Source organism: Castanea sativa, chromosome 3 (assembly GCF_040712315.1).
Source record: "Castanea sativa cultivar Marrone di Chiusa Pesio chromosome 3, ASM4071231v1".
In the NCBI taxonomy this organism is placed as follows: domain Eukaryota; kingdom Viridiplantae; phylum Streptophyta; class Magnoliopsida; order Fagales; family Fagaceae; genus Castanea; species Castanea sativa.
Genome location: NC_134015.1, coordinates 31,661,471 through 31,678,917, shown reverse-complemented (window position 1 = coordinate 31,678,917; position 17,447 = coordinate 31,661,471). Strand labels below are relative to the sequence as shown.

The 17,447-nt window shown below is 33.8% G+C and overlaps 1 protein-coding gene across 1 annotated transcript; it reads right to left on the bottom strand.

Annotated features, from left to right (window-relative positions):
- Positions 1-12,414: 12,414 nt before the first annotated feature.
- Positions 12,415-17,043, bottom strand: LOC142629418 (ABC transporter G family member 21). The gene is made up of 5 exons (XM_075803407.1): positions 16,672-17,043; positions 15,690-16,509; positions 13,918-14,109; positions 13,599-13,777; positions 12,415-13,232 (listed from the first exon to the last, which is right to left on the bottom strand). Exons 1-5 carry the CDS (start codon positions 16,873-16,875, stop codon positions 12,582-12,584), a joined length of 2,046 nt encoding a protein of 681 aa, XP_075659522.1. The 5' UTR covers positions 16,876-17,043; the 3' UTR covers positions 12,415-12,581.
- Between the last annotated feature and the right edge of the window lie 404 nt (positions 17,044-17,447).

Genomic DNA, 17,447 nt, shown 5'->3' with positions numbered 1-17,447 from the left:
TACAAGTTCATCTACAAGACTGGAATCAACATTTTTACTTTCTGTTGTGGCAGTCACTTTAGGTCTAAAGTCCTCAGTTAATGATCTTAGAATTTTCCTAACAATTTTAGGTTGATCATAAACTTCTCCCAAATTAAATGCAAAATTGACAATGTTATTCAACTTAGCATAGAATTCATCAAAAGATTCATCATCAGATATTCTAATACTTTCAAATCTAAATGTCAACTACTGAAATTTATTAATTTTTACTGCCTTAGTGCCTTCATGCACTGTTTGTAAGATGTTCCATGTAGTGTCAGCAATCTCCACATTTGAGATTCTCTTAAATTCTTCCATAGAAACAGCATTGAATATAGCATTCATAGCCTTATTGTTAAAGCTATTGCTTCCTTTTTGGGTAGTGGTCCATTCACTTATAGCGATGGTTGGTCTTTCCCAGCCATTTTCTACAGATAGCCATTTTCTACAGATAGCCATACTCTCTCATTAATGGAATTCAAAAAGGCTTTCATCCTAACCTTCCAATAAGCATAGCTATTCCCATCAAAGTGTGAAGGGATTACAAGAGAGTGACCGTGTTCCATGACAACAAGGGTCAAGAATCAACTCTTGGTTAAAAAACCTATATACAAAAGCTAACCCGCTCTGATAGAAATTGTTTGTTCATTTAGACCCCTTAAACCAGATTTTTTAACCTAATTAATTAGCCAAGTTGATTATTAGGTTTATTATTAAGATCTAGGTTAAACAAGCATATATCATATCATGCACAGCAACGAAAAAGTAAATTACACCACGATATGATGACCTAGGAAAACCAATGAAACGAATCGTTTCAAAATAAAAACCTGGGTATGATTTGACCTTGCTATCCTCAAGGTAAAGTAAACCCACTATAACAGAATCGAAGTTTTTACAAAAGATTTAACCCTAATTCTATTGCAACCACATGTAGTAACTTACTAACACGACCTTGTGCAAGCTCTGAATCCTTGGACTCCTTCTCTTCTTATGACTTTGAGATCCCACTCAAAGGTTTTAGATCATCATCAGTAATGATCTTGTAGCAACAATTAGGTTCTACTACCGCTTGATTGTAGACTTGCTCCGGTAGATTCTTGTGTAGTTAGAAGGTACCAAACCTCTTAGATCTCACAAAGAGTAACACACAAGTCTTCCAAAAGTCTCCAAAACATAGCTAGGGTTCCCTTTTATATGTGGACAAGTTGGAATGAAACCCTAAGCATTTTCGCACACTGGGGTCTGATTTAAAAATCTGCAAAAAAAAAATTTCTGTAATTTTCGATTTGTCCAGCCTAATTCTCGATCAGTTGAGCAAAGCAAAAAGTGACACCCTTTTTTTGTAGTTAGCTGGACTTGAAACTTGAAACTTGAAACCTACACCTTTAAGCATTGTCTAACACATAGACTATACATGTTTTGTTCTTGGTTTGCCGACACAAATAATATATGATTCTAAACATTTAAACCTTAATTTTTAGAACCTAACAAAAGTGAGAATCAAAATGGACAAGAAAAAATGGATGAAAAATAAGAAGAAAAAAATGCAAGAACGAGATGAGTAGTAATCCTTGGCAATTAGGGTACCTTGAGAATGAAAACTTGTGCCTCAAATACCTTTTCTTTCTTAAACCTTAGAACCTCAGCCTTGTTACGGTCTAAAAACAAGTCCTCTCTGATCAATTGAGATTGTTTAGCCCTACAAATTTTGAAAAGTCTAGCCTTAGTTGTGAAAAGAAAAAAAAAAGAAAAAGAAAAGGAAAAAAGAAAGAAAAGAAAGAAGAAAGGCCCGCTAGGCTGAAAACCTGAAAGGGCGGCCTAGACAAAAGTTAGGGCATTTTGAAAAGAAGTGAAAAAGAGCAACAAGGAAAATGGTGAACTTACTCCAAGCTAGGGGCAAATCATGAATGGAAGTGACAAAGAAATGAATATACAAAGGAAGATGAGACTAGCTCTAAGCTAAAGCAACCATGATGAGAGGAAAAATGACCATAAATGAGAGATGAGTTGATTTAAGAGAAAGCAAGAAGAGAGAAATGAGATAAGTGAGGTGTGCGTGTTATAATAAGGACAATGATCGAGTTGGCTAGAGATGATAAAATTTTAAATTCATATTTGGACTAATCAATGAAGATGGTAAGTGACTCATGCAAAACTAGTTCAAATAGAATACACATTGATGTGCAAAATCATCTGGATCTATGATCCCTTGTTTTTACCTCCTTTCTTCAATAACTCCAATTTTTCTTCAAGGTCCTTTTTGTATTCAAATCATGTTGTTCTTTACTATCTCTAAACTCTTGTCATGCTTGAAGCTTCTTTAGTCTAGAGTCGCTTTCAACTTGTTGTGTTCATAAATATCCATTTACCTCGAACCTCTTGTCGTGTTTGAAACTTCATTGGTCTAGAATCTCTTTCAACTACCTTTGATCTTCATCTAGAGGTGTTAGGAATTCTAGGGAGTTGATGGTCATCCAAAGGCAAAAGGTGCATAATAATAACAATAAAATGGATGAATGATGTGTTGAATAAATATGTGCCCCCATAAAAAGAAAACAATGCAATGAACCCATGGCTTAATCAACTCTTTCGTGTTAATGCTCTAAGGAGAAAATGCAACTTTTACTCCTAAAGAATGGGAAAGAAAATTTAAAAGAAAAAAAGAAGAAGAAAGAAAGTGAGATGTTGAAAATAAAGAAAAGGAAAAAAAAATGAAGGTTCACAAAGAAAATGAGAGGAGAAAAAGAAAGTACGGAGATGAGAAGAGAGAGAATGAAAGAAAAGAAGATGGAAGAGAGAGAGAAAAAAAAAAGATGAGTAGAAAGAAAGAAAAGATGAGAAGAAAAAAATAAATAAAAAGAGAAGAAAAAAATGATGAAAAAAGAAGAAGAGAAGATTAAGAGGAATGATGTGATATGTTGTACTTGGTTCTATCCTGATGTGTTTGGACCGAACCTGATATGCCTGTTGTGCTTGGTTTTATCCCAATGTGTTTGGACCTAATTTGATGTGACTTGTGGTGATCAGTTCAGTCTAGATGTGTTTGGACCTAACACGATGTGACCCGTTGTGATCGATTCTATCTTGATGTGTTTGGACCTAACTTGATGTGACTCGTTGCGCTTTAGTTCTGTCCTAATGTGTTTTGATGTGATATGTTGTGCTTGGTTCTATCTTGATATGTTTGGACCAAATCTAATGTGACCCATTTTGTTGATGTGACCTAATCGTTGTGAAAAATCTAAAAGATTCAAAGTTCAGAAGAAAGATTCAAAAATTCAAGTGAGAGATTGACACTTAAGAAGAAAATCAAGAATTTCAAAAGAAAATATTTCAAGTTTCAAAAATCCAAGAGACCTTTAAAAAATGGAAGAAAGTTTTCAAAAACGGATTTATTTGAATGATGTTGATTTCCTTAAATAATGATTTTTTTTTTTTGGAAATAAATGATGTGTGTCTTGATTGATGAGTTCTTTGATTTGTAATGTTGAGTCTCTTGAACCTTTTATGATAATATGATGTTGTGTTGATGTGTTTACAATGTTGTGAAGATATGTTGATAACATGATGTGTGATGTGTGATTTTGGCTTAGGATAGTAGCCATTGATGTTGTGTTGATGATGTGTTGATGTGCTTTTGGCTTAAGATAGTAGCCATTCTTGTTGTGTGCCTTTGATTCTAAGTTTATGATAGTGAACTTAGGCTCTTTGATGATTGATGTTATGTTTATGATTTGTTTATGTGGCTTAGGATAGTAGCCATCCTTGTATTTATGATGTGTTAATGTGTTTTTGTTGGCTTAGGACAGTAGCCATCCTTGGCTTAGGGTAGTAGCCATCCTTGTTATGTAAATGATATGTTATTGATGTGATGATAACATGGTATGATAATGTGATGAGTTTTCTTTTTGGCTTGGGATAGTGGCTGTTTTTGCTTGTTTTCTCCTTTACCCAAGGTTTAGGATAACAAACCAAGAAGAATAGGGACTCACATAATCTAGTGATTGGATTTTGCACCCACGCCACATGTCTGCCTGTTTGCTTGCATGTTTGCGTGCAAACACCTCATTTTGTTCCTGATTAATAAACTTTAGTCCCCAGTCCAGATGATGAGCTTGACATGTTTACAAAAGGAAATTGAAGTTGTTTTGAAGTATTTACAACTCAAAAGTGCTCAAATCGCTTTAAAAACAATGTTGAAAATGAATTTTGCTCACTTTTTTAACCATAACTTTTGATATACAAAGAATTTTTGAGTACGATTTGTTTCATTGTAAAGTAGACTTCCTGGGCATCAATTTGAATACATATTTTGCCTAATTTGAACTTATATTGAATAAGTTATGACCATTTGAAGTTGGATCAATTAGGCAATCCGATTTTCGGGGTTTTAAACTACATTTTAAGGGCCCAAAACATTATGCTTTGATGTGAGCTGGCCCATAAACCCTTGAGAATGTCCAAAGACTATTAAAAAGCCCCTAAAACTCTAATTTTAACTTATAATACTCATCTTATGTCTTAGATCAAAACCCTAGCTAGAGAAGGATTTTTTGGCCTCCATCTTCTCAAAAACCCTATTTTCTCTTTTGAAAACCCTAAGGCATCCCCTTAGCACGTTTTTTACAAAATAAAAACCTCTCTTTAGCTAGTTCTAAGGCAGCCAACTATTTTCTAATCATTTTCAAAATATTTTTTAAACAACTTTTTCAAGAATATCTTTTTATTTTGAGTTGTGACTACTAATGAACTATTGATATATTTGATTCATTTTATTATCATTCAATTTTATTGTGTAGGCACTGAGGGGCTGATCAAATATCAATCAAGTTGTGCTTTCCATAAGCAAGGTGAGTCTCTCTTCATGGCTCTTCCTTAATTTGGTTTTACAACTTGTGTTCTTGTTGTTTTTATTTGATTTATTTGTTATACATGCTTAGAAATATGTTTTCATTTTTTTAATTTTGTTTTGTTGTTTCTCATCATGTTTTTATTGGAGAGTTGAATGATTTGATATATTGATGAATATATTTTGATGTGTTAAGTGTTGTTCTTGTTTGTTATTAGATCCAATGCATGTTTAGGAATAGATTTTGTTTTGTTTGTCTTTAATATCTTTAGGTTGTTTAGTTTTATATTAGAAGCATGTTAGGTTTGGTTTGATTTTTGTTTTGTTGTTTGCTTTAAAATTGTGTTTTTGGGCATGTATGCGTACGCAAACTAAAGGCATGCGTATGCACACGTATAAGTATGTGTACGCATACTCATGCCCAGAAATGTAGATTTAGGATTCTTACAATTTTTATTGTTTTGCTTAGTTTTAATCCACTGTTTAAGTCTTGTTGAGTCTAGTTTTCACATGTTTAGTTCTAGGGTTAGTAGAATAACATGTTTCGCATGCTTGGACTGATAGATTGATAATTAGGGTTTATATTTTAGATAAATCACATGAACATGCATTGATGAGGTAAGTGAGGTAAATGAGGTAAGTCATGCATAATTACATGAACATGCATTTGATTGGGATAATGAGCATGATATGGTTTATGAACATGATGAATATGCTCGGTTAATGGCATGATGCTTTTCTTGGCTTTTTAGGATATGGTTGATGTTAATGCCTTGTTAATGCTACTGTATTGTGATATACTTGCTGCCTTAGATGAGATGAGATAGATGTATGCTTGGGCTGTGATATGCCATGATAGATGAGTGATTAGGTTTTGGGATGATTGGTGCCATGTTGATTGTTAGATGTATGCTAGTGTGTGTGTGTGTGTGTGTGTGTGTGAGTATAGAATGCAATGTTGAATGTGCCTTTAATGAGATTAAGATGTAAGAAATAATGAGTGGAAGCCAACCCTAGGGTTAGACAGTTTTTGGTGCCTAACACCTTCTCAAAGCCGCACTAAAACTCTGAACCTGTACTCTAGTAGTAAGATCAAAGGTTCTTCCCCAAAAGCATGTTATATTTATGGTTCCTAGGTTATTGTAAAACTAGGTGGCGAATCCTCGTTGTGTCCATAAGACCCTTCGAAGGTTAAGTTGGTGATAGAAGAATCTCTAAGAAATCAGTGGTGTGAGAGTTAGGAAATTTCACGTACCTTAAAGGAGAGGAGATTTGGTGGTTATATAGTGGCATAGAGCTAATCACGATCCCTTGAGTGCAGGGGCTTTCCTTGTAGAGAAGATATGGAGTTAAGACCTCGAGATCTTAGGGTATATCTTTCCATGTAGGGAAGATATGAATGTGTAGTTAAGTTTTTGGACGTGGTGTGCAAGTTATTTCCATGTAGAAACAAATGAGTGGAAAACATGAAAAAGCTTGTAGAACCCAGCAGCTCTACCTTCAGTATGCCTCCTCATTCGTCGTTATACCTCCTCTTCCATGTGTCGGTATGTGAATAAGGATGGAAGTATAAAGCACCTGTCAAGCACACACATGAGTTTCCCGATAGGTCTTAGAGAGGAGTGGACTACTGAGCCGTCGGGAAGTTGAGAACTTTGAATAGGGAACTCATCCCGACGGGCCCTTGATCTGGGGGGTCTTCTTGGGAGAGATGTATACACTGACATGTCAAAATATACTGACGTCCTTTATGGAAGACATTATCCCTATCACAATTAGTTGTCAAAGAAAGGCCTGTATATGTATTGAAGAAATCATTCAAGATTATATAAAGTGCCACGAATACATGAAAGAAGAGTTTCATAAGAATACGGGTGATAATCACCTGAGGCTGAAGCAGAAGAAAAAAAATAAAAGATTATATAATGTGCCACAAATACAGGAAAGAAGAGTTTCATAAGAATACGGGTGATAATCACCTGAAGGCTGAAGCAGAAGAAAAAATAAGACAAATAAATTAATGCAGAATATCACCTCTAGACTGCGGCAAAGTGATGATGGTGGGCTATTGCGTATGCCCTAGAAATCCAAAATCAGTTTGCTAAAGAAAAAGAAAAAAAAGAAAAAAAAAAAAGAGGGTGCAGGAAAAGAAAAAAACTCCACGCCTCCGATGAATGGTCTAGATTTTAGAACACTAGAACATTAGGAAGCTTGCAGTTGCTGGTTAACTCACACTAGCCAAATGTGAGTTAAGTAAAATAAAATAAAAAATGCAAGAAATCTGCTGGTAATACATGACACAACACAACATTCAATATTCATTCTCAATTACATTATGAAGAAAATTTAGCTACAAAATTGATTGTAACCTAAAGTTATAATCTTACTTAATATCTTTTTATTGGAGGTGAATTTTGACAAATTCATCATTAGATTACATTTTCTTCTTATGTCATTCATACTCGCAGAATTTCTAGAAAATTAGAAATCAATAGCTATATCATCAAATGTTTAAATCGTAATTTTTTGTAGTTTAAAATTATACATAAAATATTATCTTATAGATCATATAGTCAATAATACCAAATTGGTACAAAATCTAACATGTGTATTAAGAGTTTAAAGAAAATGCAATTCAATAGTTAGATTTTTGAAATATGTAGTAATGTTAATTATAACGTATAAAGTTGTAGCCTTATGCTACAATCAATAACTACAAATTCCACTAAAAGAAAATTAATATGACTATATATTTCAAAAATAAATAAGTTTAACTACAAAATTAGTTATAACCAAGGGCTACAACCTTACTCAATAAAATAAATATTACTACATATTTTGGAAACATAACCGTTGGATTGCATATTCTTTGCGCTCTTAATACACATGTCAAATTTTATTAGGTTCTAAGACCTTAGGGACTAATGTATTAGAACTTTAATATGTAATGTGTTGGCAAACCATAATCAAAATATAGAGTCTAGATTTAGGCTTGCTTAAAGTGTGTTTAATTGTAAAATTGGAATTGAGTGATTGTGGAAATTATTGGACAAAATCTACAAGGCTTGATCGATCAAAAATTAGATTCGATCGATTGAATCTCGAGCAGATTTATTTTTCTGCAGAATTTCCAATTCAGCCCAATCCCGTTTGATGTGTAGGGTTAAGTGTTTTATTTCACATATAAAAGGAAAAAACCCTAGCTACATTTTAAAGATCTTTTGAGTGTTGTGTGGTAAATCTTTTGTGAGATCTAGAGGTGTATTCCTTTATACACTCACATAGGGTTCTCAAGATCAAGATTTGTATCAAGAACTGATAATCACTTCAATTGTTCTTAAAGAACTTAAAGAAGATCTGAAACCTTTGAGTGGATTCTCAAAGTCACAAGTAGGAGAACTTGTGGTTGCAGCAGATTAAGGAAAGAAGTAGTTTGTGGACTCGGAGCTGTCACGTGGTCGTGGTCGTAAGTTTTCTACACGAGATAGCAATAGGATGTTAGTGGATCTGTTGTACAAACTTCTTGTAGAAGTAGTTCGTGGACTCTAAGTCTTATTGTACAAACTTCAATTCTTTCTTAGTGGATCTTTTTTTACTTTGAGGATAGTTAGGTTAAATCCTCCACAGGTTTTTTGCTGGTTAGGTTTTCCTGGGTTATCATATCATTGTGTTCTTTATATTTCTATATTATTTACATGATATGATTTATATGTGTTAACCTAGAACTAAATAATTTATCTAAGTAATCACTTGGCTAAATAATTAGGTTAAACATCTTGTGTTTAAGGGATCTAAAACTTTACAAATTTTGTGTCAAACTGGATATTATTTACTATTTGATCTATAAACTTATATTTTATGTATAATTTAAACTACAAAAAAACTTGCAATTTAAACAATTTCTTGATAATATAGCTATTGATTTTTAATTTTCTAGAAATATTGCAAGCATGGAGGATATAAGAAAAAGATGTAATCTAATGGTGGATTTGTCAAAATTCAACTCTAATAAAATGATATTGAGTAAGGTTGTAGTCTAAAGTTACAACTAATTTTATAACTAAATTTTATCATTTCAAGAATCTAGTTGTTGGATTGCATATTTTTTATATTATTAATACGAAAATTGACTTGCATGCCAAATTTTGTGTCAGTCGAACATGCATGTCAAATTTTGTGTCAGTCAAATGTTATTTACTATTCAATCTATATCCTTATTTTTTATACATAATTTTATGCTACAAAAAAAAATTAAACATTTTTTTGATAATATGACTTTTGATCTTTAATATTCTATAAATTTTTCAGCAAATATAGAGGATATAAAAAGAAAATGTAATCCAATAATGGATTTTTCAAAATTTATATCCAATAAAAACATATTCAATGAAGCAATTAAGTTTGTAAAACCTTTATCCAAAATTATAAGGAGATTCCCACATCCTAACAACTCAAACCTAATAGTTTAAAAAAAAATTATAAACTGGGTTTCAGTTAACTCAAACTCCTTAAAGAAAATTAAATATATAAATAAATCCTTATTGATCAACCCAAGAGATTTTTCTTTTTATTTTTAAAATTTTTATCAATCCACATAAGGTTCCTCCTCCTTATTCAGCCTTTTCCCTTACAATGCCCGCCTGAGCCCATTATCAGTTAAGCCCACCTTCCTTCCTCAAGCCCTTCATCTTCCACAAATTCACGTGGACTTGAGCTGTTTGTTTCATAGCTTGGATTCAACTCATCACCATCCATCTCCTAACCCACATGCTCCACCCGACCCAACTGATAACCATACACGAATTCATTTTTTCCTAATTTAGATGAATTTAGTTTGAAGTGCTAGCCTAATCTAATTTTTTGGCCAAAACTTAATTCCAGAAAATTTAACATGATATCTCAAGAGTCTTATAACTTGTTTGGATGGAAGGGGAGTAGAGATGAGTAGAGTAAAGGGAGGGAGAGTAAGTTAAAATACCTTATTTGAATGTTTTTTAAGAGATGAGGGGGAGGGATTTGGAGGGGTTCTATTTACTTTTAACCCCTCATTTTTAATTCTCCCAAATTGGGAAAATTTGAAGGGAGAGTAAAGCATAAAAATGCTTGATCAAATAAATTACCAAATTTACCCTTACTATATTAACAAAATTATAAACTATAAAAAGACTAATTATTCCCATCGCCCTTAATTTTAAAAACATCCAAACAATGTGAAAAATAACCATTCCCCTCTACTCTCCCCTCTCTCCAAACTTCCAAACATAGCATTATAGTTCAACTAGCAGTTTTTGGTACCAAAAATAAATTTTGAATTTTTGTGACATTTGTATCGCGCCTAATGCTTCAGAGCACCACACTCAAGCCAAATTCCAATTCACTTATGATTTTTATTTTTATTTTTTCAGAATAGGATTATTTCTCATGATGCTATTATCTCCAAGTAATTAGCTTCCCCTTGTTTCTTGCTCATTCTATGCTCTTTCAGTAATTTGACCCAAAAAAAAAAAAAAGAATAGAAAAGAGTTTTGATAAGTATAGTTGTGTTGTTTTTGTATTTCTTTAGTATCGTCTGTTGCTTGTTTTAAATGAAAGATGCATCAAATTTATCACAAGTCGTTTGCTTAAAATTTTAACTGAGTAAAGCTAAATTTACAATATTTTTATAATAAATTCTAGATGACAAACTTTTATAAGCGGGTAAAAGGATGATGTCAATGATGTGCTTAAATTAGAATTAGTAACAGTTTACCATCTAATATTTGTTGTAAAAATATTGTGGACATAACATTACTCTTTTTAATAACCTGAGATAATTCCAAACAAAGGATTAGCACTGGGGGGTGTAGAACCCCCCAAATTGCTATTTTACACCCTCACACACTAAAAACATGCTTTACCCAAGTGTGGAAACCCAAAAAAAATTTACAACCTAGATATAGTGAGTTCTTACTGTATTCTCTCCTTTCTCTTTTGTCACATCATTGTAGAATTGATTTGTTTGTATTATTATTTGTTGGTATGGTTTATATTATTTTAATGAGTTGTATGTAAAAATAGAAACTGGAATGTTAGATAAGTTTTAAAATAAAATGGTAAAATAATAAAATAAATTTTGAGGAAATAAAATTAATACTTTTTTAAATCCATGGATGCAAATGCTCTAATATATAGGGGTGTCAATGTTCGACCCAACCTGCGAACATGACACGAATTTGACACGGGTTTTTTGGGATTAGAGTTGGGCCTTAATGTGTTTGGGTCATAAACGGCTCGACCCGAAAACGACACGATAAGAAATGTGTTGTAAGCGGGTCAACCCGTGTAATTCACAATAGACACATTTGACACACTAATTTATTTGTGTCAACCTGAAATGACCCACTTAGCACAATCCGTTTAACTCGTATAATAAATAAATATTCTTTTTATTTTAAATTTGTCAAATACCTTTTATATCCAACATATATTTTAAATTTAAAAAGAAAATGAAGTAATTACAAAAATTTACAAGGGATATAATTGAAAATTGAAACTTTACAAACCCTAAATCTCTAAACCTTCTTATAAATATCTTTTTTTTTTCCCAGCCTTACTACTCTTCTCACGCCCAATTCTCTAACTCAAAGTGTCAATTCTCAAACTCAAAGTGTCAACTCTCAAGCCGATTATTGCTTTCTCTCTCTCTCTCTTTGAAGTGTATGTACTTCTTTTGGAATGTAAAGAACTTATTTCTAGATGAATGTTATATTTTCATTGAACTATATTATTTTGAATATGGGTTAAAGACTTAAAGTATATGCACTATGTTTGGGATGTAAAAAAAAATATTTTAAGATGGATGTGATATTTAATATTATGCAGGTTTAAATGAGTTGTGTTACATTCATGCCAACCCAACATGACTTGTTTATTAAGCGTGTCAAATGGGTTGGGTCAAGTCAACCCGCCTAATTAATAGGTCGGATTAGGGTTGAAGGATCATGACACGATTATTAAATGGGTCGAGTTACAGTTGAGCTATTTAGTCGAATATTTTGACCTCGACACGACACGACACGAATCCGACACGTTAACCCAAATTGACACCCCTACTAATATAGAGAAAATTTACATATGATTTAATTCGTGGGATTTGATTAATATAATACTGTAATAGTTTTACCACTCCATGCGGTCAAAGGAGTTCGATTAGAGCCAACACTCATTTTAACCAAGCCAAAAATAGGCCACGAATATATACATTATACACACTTCTTGAACTCATTCAAACCTAAATCGTATTTTATTAAAATTCACATAAATTAAGCAGCAAGTTGGACTCAGTTAGTTTCCAAACTCATGCTACTAATTAAATTTGGTACATATATATATCAACTCATCCTTAATTAGATCCCAAAGAAATCATTTTCATTACTGTCCCTCTTGTTAATACTGCAATTTAACCGACCATTTGTTAGCTTCGTGGATTTGAAAGAAAAGGAAATTTTCATCACACCTTCATATATAATATAATCAACCTGTGGTCCTGTTCTCTGTAAATGGATAACGTAATTTTTGGATCATCGGAATCTAATTTACATTTGCCCGAGCCAGCCCATAATATCTCTAAATTCACGCTGGTGTTCTAATTTATATGAGTTCATGATTATTCAATCAAATTGGGGGTTATCTTCATCAAATTCTTTGGCTTCTCTGGTCTTTTATGAAGTCAGTGACGTTGCCCCATCTTCAATGCCAAATAAGCCAAAACTCTGTATCCCACCAGCATTACAGCCAAAGCAGCCACATCCCACCACTTGTTATCAAGACCCAGATACTTAATAGCAGGAAAATCCATTACTTTACATTTCACCACTAACCCACACTCATAAACCTCATTCACTGAGTACTGTACTCCCACAAGGAGCTTGTAACAGAAGTGACTAAAAGAAATGTACTTCAACCAAGCTATAAAACATGGAATGTGCTGAATGTAGTATCCTCCAGCTAGTAAGAACACAAGCATGGTCACAGAGGCTAGAGTTGTTGCCTGCTTTACTTCCATCAGGATTGCCCCAAGTGCAAGGCCTAGCCCTTGGGAAACTAGCACATTAAATAGAATAATCAAGAGGGTTAGTACAAACGTAACTAGTGAAGGCTTGAGACCACCCATCCAGTAAGTGACTGTTAAAAATACAGTTGGTAGCACAAGCTCCATTGGCAAGTCCCCAGCCATTCGAGCAAAGTAATAGGAGGAAAGACGGTACATCCCCGAGGAACGTTCTTTTATTAGCATTGGACGCTCCAAAGGAAATGCAAATATGGCATTAAACAGGGGGAAAAAGCCCCAGAAGATGGAGAAGAAAAAGAGAAGCCCAACCTGTTGCAAAGTATTTTTATTTTTTGTGTTAGTAATAATGTCCGACTTGCAAGCAAACCAGGTAAAAAATGTAATAGATTTTAAAAATGTTTTTTTGGTTGGAGAAGGATGAAAGCAAATAATGGTTGCTTATATTGAACAATAAAAGTACTTATATGAGAAAAAACGTGTCCAACGTTCTAATGCACTGTAATATAAGCCTGACATTATGTGTTTATTTAGTGTACTGGAGCGCTAGACTTTAAGTGAGTTCGTATTAAGTGAGTTCGTATTTTAGTGGCAATTAATTAAAAGTCAGTCATCCTTGAAGTTGCTTAAGATGAGCTTGGAAGTTGAAATAACGTTTTACGGTCCTCATAGTCATACCTGATCTTGAATGTTTGAAGTGTCAGACCTCCACCACATGAGGCCTGACAGAACTGAGACAGACATGACCTGAAAAATCCTTAAACCAGAATAAGATTCGTGCTTCCTCTCTTTTAAACCCCTTCTCAGCAACACTTTAAATTGCTCCCACCAGCTGGTGGTCCATTGATTCTCACTACCTGTTAACACACTGACAGTTGGTACAAACTATGCAAAAATAGCAGTACCCAAAAAAGGATATGTTTTGTGGCTTTGGTGAACACTGCGTAGGATAGCAACATTCAAACAAATCCACGTAGATTAGAAAGATCAAACTTACTTCTTGATGATAATGTTCCAGATGTAGAAAGATTTGGGTCTCTTAAACTTGTGTGAATCTCAGCCTTCAAGCCTGGATATAGGTTCTTTTTGTAAGATGTAATTAGGCACTGTTTGGTTGAATTTTGATCATCATGGTCTAATCTGCCCTGAAACTCTATCTGGTCATCCTGTCTTACATCAGGAGCTATACCTACATGGACAAAGAATCTTAATATAATTATTATAAGGAAATAGAGTAGAAATCTAGAATAATAAATAAATTGCAACAAGGTCTTTCATTTAAAAAATCAGAAAAAATGAGAGTGATTGTGCATTCATCAAGACTATTAAGTGTAACACTCAGCTATACTTGGGATCCCAACACGATTGACAGTCCAAATAGTAGTAATAACCTTGCTAATAAGGCAGTAGGGAAAGACCAAACGTAAGTAAATAATGTAGTGGGGAAGGGCCAAGCACAATTCAATGATTCAAGACGTATTTGTTTGACCACACAGTTCAATTATATATTGACACACAATCAACATCAGTAAGGAAAAAATTGTTATGCCGAAAACAAAAATGATTTAGAAAAAAAAAAGAAAAAGAAGAAGACAAAAGAATCATCCTCCTTATAAGCTGTGTGACCCGCTTTATTGACTGCACAAATGCTTCGTCGAGTCACCAAAAGTTCTTTGCTGTTGAGAGTGATAAAAAAGCAGTTCAATATATATATATATATATATATATATATATATGGTTTTTCAATTTGCATAATTGAATTTGTTAATAAAATAAGAACTTTTATCCTTTCATTAACCTCACGTTTTTGAATGGTATTGGTAACCCAGCTCTGTTAAGGCAAGGCCACTTTATAAATCAGATTTAAACTCATTTTCTAAAACTCTTCTTGGAGATGAGAAATAGACCTCCGCCTTCCTATATATTCTTTTACAATATTTATTATATAAAGGTATCAAGTAGTTTGTTTAATATGTATATATTTTTTGTTCATCAAAAAAATATGTATATATTTTTTTTATACAAAATAAATTCACATACGACAAAACTGAGTTGGGGTCTATTTTGTGTGGTTCCGATACATAACATGAATAATCCTGTTGCCCCTAAATAACGGGATCATATCTATCTGTAATGACATCTTTTCCACCAGCATTATTTAATTTCGAAAACGGACTCTTACCTAAACTCATCAATCAACAACTGTTTAAAAAGTTTCTTTTTGGGTAATAAGTTGTGGTTCTGTTTTGTGTGACATGGACATGTGTGATGTTTGCACATGCATACATGTAAGAGCAAATAGCCATTTATAAGTACTATGTTATAAAATTGTACCAAGTTAGAGAGAGATAGAGAAAGAGAGAGATTTAAAACCTAATGTATTAGCTAGGAAAACCTTTCTACGTATTGATAGAAGATCAAAAAATGAATAGTAAAAAAAAGTAATACTATCATTGATATGACAGTAATAATTATAACAACAATAATTACCTAGATGTTTAATTGCAATTAGATTTTATTCAGCAAAAAAAAAAAAAATTGCAATTAGATTTTGGCTATATTATTGCGAGCAAAGCTTGCTTGGGTCCAATGTACTTTAGTAATGGAGCCAAGCTTTTTTTTTTTTTTTTTTTTTTTATTATTATTTTTTTTATGCGAAGTAGGAGCCAAGCTAATTAAGTCCTATTATTTTGTTTACCAAATGAAGACATTACAATGATTTTTCTCATTTTATACAATTTATGGAAGTTAAAAAAGAAAAATCCATACCATTTGCAAGATCAAGCAGAAAATCAGCTGGGTTGACAAAATTGAAGGCGGGCACATAACCAATGGAACCAAAATAGTCCATAACCTGATCCGCCTTGCCACTATAAATGGGGCATCCATCAGACAATACAACCACCTTGTCAAACATCCTATATAACCTGCTAGAAGGCTGATGAATGGTGGTGATGACCGTCCTGCCACCGCTTGACAGCCCTCTCAACGTCACTACAATACGCTGAGCCGTCGTGGAATCCAACCCGGAAGTGGGTTCATCAAGCAACAACAGACTCGGATTCACCAACATCTCCTGCCCAATACTGACCCGTTTCCTTTCCCCACCTGAAATACCTCTCAAAAGGGTTCCACCCACAACACCATTACGACATCGTGTGAGTCCAAGCTCACGTATAAGGATCTCAGTCTGCTCAATTTTGTCTTGCTTTGAAAGCTCTTTAGGTAACCTTAACAAGGCTGCATAGGTTAAGGTTTCGAGCACAGTGAGGTGAGGGTATAACACGTCGTCTTGTGCAACAAACCCTGTTTTTCGCTTCATGGAGCTAGAGAAGGCTTTCCCGTTGTATGTTATGGTGCCAGAGACTTTTCCGGGTAAACGGCCTGCTAAGGCAGTTAATAGAGTGGTCTTGCCACTGCCTGATGGACCCAGCATTGCTAGAAGCTCGCCTGGTTTAACAACACCGCTAACACCGTGCAGGAGAGTGCGAGTTGGTTTGGGCTCATGAGTAGGAGGACTCAAACATGGAGATGAGTCCTTGCCTGTGGTACTGATTCTCAAGTTTATACTATATGTCACGTCTTCAAACTGCACACAACAAAAAAAGAAAAAACTTGTTATAATCATTGTAATAACCATCAAGTTGTTGCAATAAGATGCTATTGTTTGTAACAATTAAAAAAGTTTAATTATGTGAACTGTTGCAATAAAGTCGAGACAATAGTAAGTTCATGCGACACTTATATGTACCTTGAGTGTAACGGGGCGTAAGGATCGGTGGAGAATGGAGAATCTGCAGGCTGAGTTTGCTTTTTGTTGGTCTGGCATCTTAGCTTCCAAACGAGGACTAACATCAGTAATTGTAGAACGAGATGGCTCAGCATGGACCCAAGCGTTCTCAGAGCGGTTTGTGAGTGAGATAGTAGTGTTAGTTTCTTGCTCAGGGGGCATCATTTCAAGAGAGAGAGAATGAAGTAATGGCGGGGAAGCACAGAATTAATACAGAGGAGGGAAGGGATCACATGCAAGAGCGAATCATGTGACTTATAAAGCGAGGAAGACACGAGAAGTAGAGTAGTAGACTATGGTGTGTGATTCATGATATATATATATATATAAGACATGGCCTTATAGAACTACCACCAAAACTTGTAATTGACCCAACCAAAGGAGTATTTTGGTATAGGGGTGATGAATTTGATCAATTACAATGTTCATTCTTGTGTACTTTTTTTTTTTTTTTCTTTCCTTGTTGAGTGTTCATTCTTCTGTACTTAAATACGTGTTTGAATGGCATTCGATGATTCGAAAGGATCGTGTGCTGTCTCATCTTAAAAAAGAAGTTTAACAATTTTATTGTAAAAAAATAAATTATTTATTCCGACAAGTTTAAGAGTTGAGGAACCACCGCACACGACAGAAAAATTTATACCATTTGTAAATTTTAACCCTTAACACGTACAAATGGTATTGGCTGGAATGATCGAACATTCTTATATACTTAAACCACTTATTCTTAAAACATT

Excerpts from the sequence above, each read along its gene's own strand:
- LOC142629418 (XM_075803407.1), bottom strand. The coding sequence starts at position 16,875 with ATGATGCCCCCTGAGCAAGAAACTAACACTACTATCTCACTCACAAAC. Across the intron at positions 14,110-15,689 it reads TCTGCTTGATCTTGCAAATG|GTATAGCTCCTGATGTAAGA; the intron begins GTATGGATTTTT and ends TTGTCCATGTAG. Across the intron at positions 13,233-13,598 it reads CTTCAAACATTCAAGATCAG|GTTGGGCTTCTCTTTTTCTT; the intron begins GTATGACTATGA and ends ACTTTGCAACAG.